The sequence below is a fragment of the Leguminivora glycinivorella genome, chromosome 13 (genome assembly GCF_023078275.1).
Source record: "Leguminivora glycinivorella isolate SPB_JAAS2020 chromosome 13, LegGlyc_1.1, whole genome shotgun sequence".
In the NCBI taxonomy this organism is placed as follows: domain Eukaryota; kingdom Metazoa; phylum Arthropoda; class Insecta; order Lepidoptera; family Tortricidae; genus Leguminivora; species Leguminivora glycinivorella.
Genome location: NC_062983.1, coordinates 14331655 through 14339563, shown reverse-complemented (window position 1 = coordinate 14339563; position 7909 = coordinate 14331655). Strand labels below are relative to the sequence as shown.

Here is a 7909-nt window from a genome sequence, read left to right as displayed (position 1 = left end):
CCCATCTCTAATGTAAAGTGACATGTCGTAATAATTTGTTACACTGTTTAAACAGTGTATAATAATCCGTAGTACTGTCTAACTTGTTAATTAAATTCTATGTATAGTTGTATAGCCCTTTGTTGTAACCTTTAGCTGTAACCTATAACTTGCATGTTTGGTTTATCTGTAAGGTAAGTTGGTTCATATGTGTGTAAAATGAAATGAACATTTTCTTTGCGATATCAGCATTGGTTCTAAACAAATCTTACATGTTCATTATGAGTTATGACCACAAAAGTCACTTTGCAAAGTTTAAACGGTCGTTTGTAACTAAACCGATCCTGTGGTCTGGCTCTGTCGCGCCAATACGGAAGAGCAATTAAATAGAGATATTAACTACTTACTAGCTATTATCGATTCAGGATTACGATCGATTAATAGTTATTTGTTATACAAGGGGGCAAAGTTGTATTTTAACGCCGAGTGTGGAATTGAAAAACGAGCAAGTGAAAGGATTCTATAGTTGGTTCGAGAATAGAATCCTGAACTTGCGAGTTTTTTAACACACGAGAAGTAAAATACATTTGCACCCGAGTGTAACACAAAACTTTTCCCCTCACTATAGCGAGGAAACTACAACGCAAAAAATGCGTTTATCACTGCTTCCAGTAGTTCCACAGGTGGTAAATCATCTTTATTACTAGATTCACCTACTTTTTTCAATTTTAAAGCAGTTAATTTGACTTCATTCAAGGTCAAATTACTTTACCCACTAGTGGATAAAATGCGTTTTTACCCGCTGGTATTAAAGGACAAAACACGTGTTTCCGAGCTAGTGAGGGGAAAAGATATTATCGTATGTTTTTGTGCACTTTGGCTACGTACCGCAAGAAATAGTTGAGAGCGTTTGTATGGAGAATTGACCCCTCTTATTGCGTCTTAATTATTGCTTGCGTTAGAGGACACACACGTGAACTCGTAATTACTATGTCATGGCGTTCACATGGCTCATTAGCATCTAATTGTGATTAGAAAGTAGGTACTTAATTAGAACTATAAATTAGTAACATTATATAGAACCTTTCAAGACGCCCATACAGTTCTTGCTACAATAACGCATTCATGTAAGTAAATTACAATAATATTTATGGTTGATTATGTAAAATCAAGCTGAAAATGCTGAAAACGCTGCAGCCTCCATGCTGGAGCACAATGCTGAGCTTGAGCATTTTTGCTGACACATTGTAGTCTTGTTCAGTCATTTTAGTGTTGACACAGTTTTTTAACCGCCGCCTCAAATATCTCAAAGGAAGGTGGTTCTCAATTCGTCTGTATGTTTTTTTTTTAAATGTTTGTTCCACGATATCTCCGTCGTTACTGGACCGATTTAAAAATTTTTTTTTTGATTGAATGTATATGCATACAGATTGGTCCCATTTTTCTCAGAACTCAGTTCTGATGATGGAATCCAGGAGAAATCAAGGGAACTCCTCAAATCCGAACGGCACACTTATAGTGACTTTGTTATTTTTAGAGGAACAGCATGCACTTACGTTCAGAACAGTGACATTTGGTACAGTGGAACTGCTGATGGTGGTCAGAACCGAACTCCTCAAATCTAAACGGCACACTTATAGTGACTTAGAGTAGCATACACTTACGTTCAGAACAGTGACATTTGGTGCAGTGGAACTGCTGATGACGATCAGATGGGAACTCCTTAAATCTGAACGGCACACTTATAGTGACTTTTGTATTTTTATAAGAATAGCATGCACTTACGTCCAGAACAGTCGACATTTATTTAGTTATGTTTGTTAAGAATATTAAGTTTTCAAGTCAAATTTTGTAAAGCTTCGATTTCTTATAATCGGATTCATGAGGAATTGTTGAGGAAACTCCTAAAACCTTAACAGTATAAGTACGTATATTTATTTGTGTTGCCATCAAATAATTAAAGTATTAAAAGCAGTTTTAAAAAATACCTACACATTTCTACATAATCCAACATTCGCAAGTAGCCTTTCACCAGAAGCCCAAAGGCGGAGGTATTTTTTAGGGTTCCGTAGTCAACTGTTGTAGGAGTTTCGCCATGTCTGTCTGTCCGTCCGTCCGTCCGTCCGTCCGTCCGTCCGTCCGTCCGTCCGTCCGTCCGTCCGTCCGTCCGTCCGTCCGTCCGTCTGTCCGTCTGTCCGTCTGTCCGTCTGTCCGTCTGTCCGTCCGTCCGTCCGGATAATCTCAGTAACCGTTAGCACTAGAAAGCTGAAATTTGGTACCAATATGTATATCACAGCGGTTCTCAAACTTATTTTCCCATGGAACCCTTTTAGAAAGTAAAACATCTGACGGAACCCTTAATTTTTTTTTATTGCAATCTTTATTTTAATAAGCAATCATGATAGTAAAATCTAATCACTAGATTCTAATGTGAGGTATTACATGAAACAGTTTTTTTATTTTTTAACAATTGGTGAATATTTGGTTTTATGGAAGAGAGTTGAAGTTGCATATCAGGTACCCAAAATTCACACGGAGCCCCCAGAGAGGCTTTGCGGAGCCCTAGGGGTCCGCGGAGCACACTTTGAGAATGGCTGGTATATCAATCACGCGAACAAAGTGCAAAAAAAATGGAAAAAAATGTTTTATTAGGGTACCCTCCTACATGTAAAGTGGGGGCTGATATTTTTTTTAATTCCAACCCCAACGAGTGATATATTGTTGGATAGCTATTTAAAAATGAATAAGGGTTTACTTAAATCGTTTTTTGATAATATTGATATTTTTGGAAATAATCGCTCCTAAAGGAAAATAAAGTGTCCCCCCCCCCCTCTAACTTTGAACCATATGTTTAAAAAATATGAAAAAAATCACAAAAGTAGAACTTTATAAAGACTTTTCAGGAAAATTGTTTTGAACTTGATAGGTTCAGTAGTTTTTGAGAAAAATACGGAAAACAACGGAACCCTACACTGAGCGTGGCATGACACGCTCTTGGCCGGTTTTTTAATTAATGCTGACCCATTTGAGCATTTCTTTTTTTTTTGCCACTTTTATAATTTTTGAAAAAAAATGCTATTTCTACTCAGAATTACTAGCTTTTTCAATCCTAGTAGTTAATAAAATTGTCCCATACGATTTTTTCTTATTTTGTTACCATTTTCCGTACATGTTGTATGAGGTAACAAAAGAGGAAAGTAACAAAAATGTATGGAAATTCTTGGACACTTTTTGTCTCCCAGTGAGATTGAAAGTACTCGTGATTCTGAGTACAATTGACCTAAAATTCCCTAAAACAATCAAAATTTTTTTATTGGCAAAAAAAAAGAAATGCTCATTTTAGACTGTTTCTTTTTTAGTTTGCTCTTATGGTTTATGTTGACGTGTCTTTGCAAAATCTTTATTATTCCTTCTATTTTGTCCCCTTAAGACACAATCTAATTGCTTAAATTGTTTTATATTCAGCCACCAACATGGGGTCGAGAAACTTACTTGCATCGGTATTAGGTCTGCTGCTGATTGTGAATTGCGTGACTGCATTCATGCAATGGGACTACCAATTCGGTGAGTGTCTACCAATTAAGGTTAAGAAGAGTGTAAATCATACCGGGCGTCCTGTAAACCAACACCAAAATTAAAATGGGTGACAGGACATTACCTTAATGGAAATGTCATGGTTTTCGAGATATTGTCCCTTTGTTTAACCGACTTCTTTACTGAAAATAAAGAAGACCAAGGTATTTCGGGTTAATCTCATGTATGTTACCTGATTACTCCGAGACCCGCGGTCCGATTTCAATAATTCTTTTTTCACCTCACTAGCTCGGAAACACGTGTTTTGTCCTTTAATACCAGCGGGTAAAAACGAATTTTATCCACTAGTGGGTAAAATAATTTGACCTTGAATAAAGTCAAATTAACTGCTTTAAAATTGATAAAAGTAGGTGAATCTAGTAATAAAGATGATTTACCACCTGTGGAACTACCGGAAGCAGTGATAAACGCATTTTTTGCGTTGTAGTTTCCTCGCTATAGTGAGGAGAAAAGTTTTGTGTTGCACTCGGGTGCAAATGTATTTTACTTCTCGTGTGTTAAAAAACTCGCAAGTTCAGGATTCTATTCTCAAACCCCTCGCTTCGCTCGTGGTTCAACTATAGAATCCTTTCACTTGCTCGTTTTTCAATTCCACACTCGGCGTTAAAATACAACTTTGCCCCCTTGTATAACAAATAACTATTTTGTTTGAAAGGAGCTACCTCCAAGGTGGTTATTTTACTTATTTTTATGTAATTACCTGATAGTTTTTTTTATTAAATTGAGTTTATTATGATTCAGGTACACGGAATGACGCCGATGAAAAACTTGCCCAATTGTCGGGCGATATTCCGCTGTTCTCATATCACCAAACTTTTCCGATAAAAGTAAGTAAAATCTACTTAGCCCTTAGTGTTACCTGCCTACCCCTTAAAAGTAGTACTTGTAGGAACTAGAATCTTAACGTGAAGAACTCGAGTCCTTTTTATACGAAACTCGGCGCTTAAAAAACGAGTTAAATATTTTAAGACCCAACTTTACTAAGGAAATAAAAGCATTATCAGATAATTTATTTCAAGAACTTTGAGTTGTAGTGGAATTATTAAGGTTGAATGAAGTTATTAAGATTCGACTTAATGACTAGAGTATATGCACTTCACCGAAGGAAAGTTACACGAGGACATGATATTCCATTCCACCAGCATAACAATTTTCCCATGAAGATATTATACAATAATTTCCGGAAATTTTGGGTGTGTTCTGCGACTTCTTTGCTACTACGAGCTTACTCAAAAGCCTCAACAAACACTACTCAGAAGAGAAAAAAGGGCTCTTTCCATTCCTGGCCCAGTGCAGCCTTTCATTATTTTCAACTACTTAAAGCTAACTTACATTAGAGGGTCCTAAAGTCCTACCTGCAAATGGTGGCCACATATTTCCGTTAAGTACCTAAATAAAGCAAACGACAAGCAAAATAAATGACTGGTGTGATTGTGAGTGTTGACACAAGTGGAGTAGCGCCGAAGGAAACCTTCTGTACATTTTTGGTACGAGGCCCTTACAGAAGTATTTTAGGGCCAGCTTTGTAATAATTTCCTGATACTAATCACTTAACTCCATGGATACAATGGTATTGGAAGGCCTAAGAAAAGATGGATGGAATGTGTGAACAATGATATGAGAGTGAAGTATGCAAATGACGGCTGATAGAGAGGAATGGAGGAAGATGATCTGCTGCGCCGACCCCAAATAATGCGAAAAGGGCAAGGTAATAATGACTCATTTAACTCCACATCCACATTTACCTACTCTTAATTTTTTCTAGGTGTCGCCACAAAGTCTGATACGCTACGTCAAAGTGACGGTATGGTCTCTCAGCCCGCCAAAAGTGGATTACGATGAAAACACCCAAACTGTTTCCATTGTTTACTCTTTCATACAGGTGACGGCCAGCTCATACAAAATTGAGGCCTATGGTATCTACGCTTTAAGTTCTGATGGAGAAAAACAGATTACTGGTTAACAAGGTTAAAAATTCCAGCTCAACAGTTTCATTATCTTTATTTTGAATTTTAAAGTCAAAGTTTTAAGTAATTTCAGCCAAACAAGACCACCAACTTGTGAGATTCTCAGAATCATATGTCGCGCGAGTACTTAGCTATTAGATATTTCATAATTTTTAGTTGAAGAACTTTGCACAATGTCTATGATCAGCTAATTAATCGCCATGGACGAACCTTATCGATTACTAAAGTAGTGCACTCATAAAATACATGTGTTAATGCCTTCATTGTGTATGTCTACTATTCTACACCTTGTAGATGTTGAGAGTATACGCTGCATTGAGGTCTTCTTGTGGTCTTCTGTTGGCCACCATGTTTTTTTTTTATTTATCTTGAGATATTTATTTACCTTTAATGTTCGCCGACTTTAGACAGGTACATTATTTATTATATTTGGATTTGTTAAAGAAATAAAGACAAACATTGTACTGATTTACTGGCTATCATTTCTATTTCCCCATTTGTGCCCACCACGATATACGAGTTTATGGGTAAGAGATATTATCAAACGATTAGTCACATACTTATATTGCAAACAGGCCCGTTACTTTAATATGTATTACTTTAGCTTTTTTCCGCGGCTTCGCCCGGGTAAGTAATCTATTTTCCCATACAAACTTTGGACCCCAGTTCACCCCCTTAGGAGGTGAATTTTGAAAAACCCTTTCTTAGTGCTCCTCTACACCTTATAAGAGACCTACGTGCCAAATTTGGAATTTCTAGGACCAGCGGTTTCGGCTGTGCGTTGATTATGTTAATCAGTCAGTCAGTTTCTTCTTTTATATATTTAGAAGATAATTATCCATAATAATATTATGAATGGGAAAGTGGAGCCGAACGATATCGCACGCGACGATGGCAAGCGGCCCGACGAGATGACACTCATTCCATGGACGCAAGGGAGGATGCTTTGAATCTATCAGAAACCAAATTTATGATTCTTGGCACCACTGTTCAATGTATGAAAATTAAAGAAAATAATCCAACCCTTAAGGTTGATGATCAAATAATTGAACAGGTTAATGTTACAAAAAACTTAGGTATATTAATGGATAGTGAACTAAGTTTTTGCTAACATGTTAGTAATAAGATTAGAAACGCATACTATCGTTTAAAATTGCTTTATACCATAAGGGAGTACCTATCAGAAAAGGTACGGGAAACTCTTGTTGAAGCTTTGGTCTTGTCACACTTTAACTATTGTGATATAGTCTATGGGCCTAGGCTGTATGCGAAGACCGCGCGAAGTATACAGCGGGTACAGAACGCTTGTGCCAGATTTTGTTACAACGAGCAACACAAGTATTTAAAATTCTTCAAACTCGCAGACCAGAGTACCTGTTTGAAAAGCTGAAATGGCCAAAACACAAAGACCGAGGAGTTCGAAGCATGCATGCTAATAAGGTGATTGTGCCAAAGCATAGATCTGTGGGGTTCCAGGGAAGCTTCCGCTATCGTGCTTCAAAAATATGGAATGATTTGCCATCCCCTCTTCGTACTAATTTATCAATACCAACCTTCAAAATTAACTTTAAAAGAACTCTTTTAATGACACAAAAATGTGAACGATGATTTATTGCACTTTGCATAATACTGTTACATTGAATAATATTGTTATATTGTTACATTGAACATTAATTAACTATATGGTCCGATTGGTAGACAGAGATGTATACGTGAATTTCATGAATAATATTAATATAATTTTATTAAATATGTATTACTTGGCCCTTAAATGTATAGTGATGTATATATGCATCATATATTTGTACATTCTAACTGCAGTAAAATTTTTCCTAGTAATTTTAGAACAAAACGGGACTTAATCGCGTAAACACTTACATTTATATTAGGCCCGACGTTTCGAACATCACATTATGTTCGTGGTCACGGGTAGACTGGCGAGGAATTGCATCAACATCTTCTAGCCGCGCGAGTTTCTCGAACTACCCGCACTTGTTCTTGTTCGTGACCACGAACATAATGTGATGTTCGAAACGTCGGGCCTAATATAAATGTAAGTGTTTACGCGATTAAGTCCCGTTTTGTTCCAAAAATTATGAGTGCAAATCGTGTTAGTCTAAATCAATATATTTTTCCTAGTGTTAAAAAAACATTGTTTATCACATACATTAATTTCTCATTAAAAGAAGAATCATGCATTTAAGGGTTAATACTAATACTAGTACTATTCACACAATGTAAAACTTTATGGGCAAAAATTTTAAATTTAAATTGCTATTAGTACTTATTACAAATTGTTATTTTAACTCCTGTGAGCAGCTATTCAAATGTTAACGCGGGTTAGAAGTTCCTTTTTCATACACTCAAAG

At 36.5% G+C, this 7909-nt stretch overlaps 1 protein-coding gene across 1 annotated transcript; it reads left to right on the top strand.

Moving 5' to 3' along the window:
* The first annotated feature begins 1067 nt into the window (after nucleotides 1-1067).
* LOC125232684 lies at nucleotides 1068-6008 on the top strand. The gene is made up of 4 exons (XM_048138438.1): nucleotides 1068-1106; nucleotides 3445-3543; nucleotides 4315-4400; nucleotides 5339-6008. Exons 2-4 carry the CDS (start codon nucleotides 3453-3455, stop codon nucleotides 5534-5536), a joined length of 375 nt encoding a protein of 124 aa, XP_047994395.1. The 5' UTR covers nucleotides 1068-1106; nucleotides 3445-3452; the 3' UTR covers nucleotides 5537-6008.
* The last annotated feature ends 1901 nt before the right edge of the window (nucleotides 6009-7909 follow it).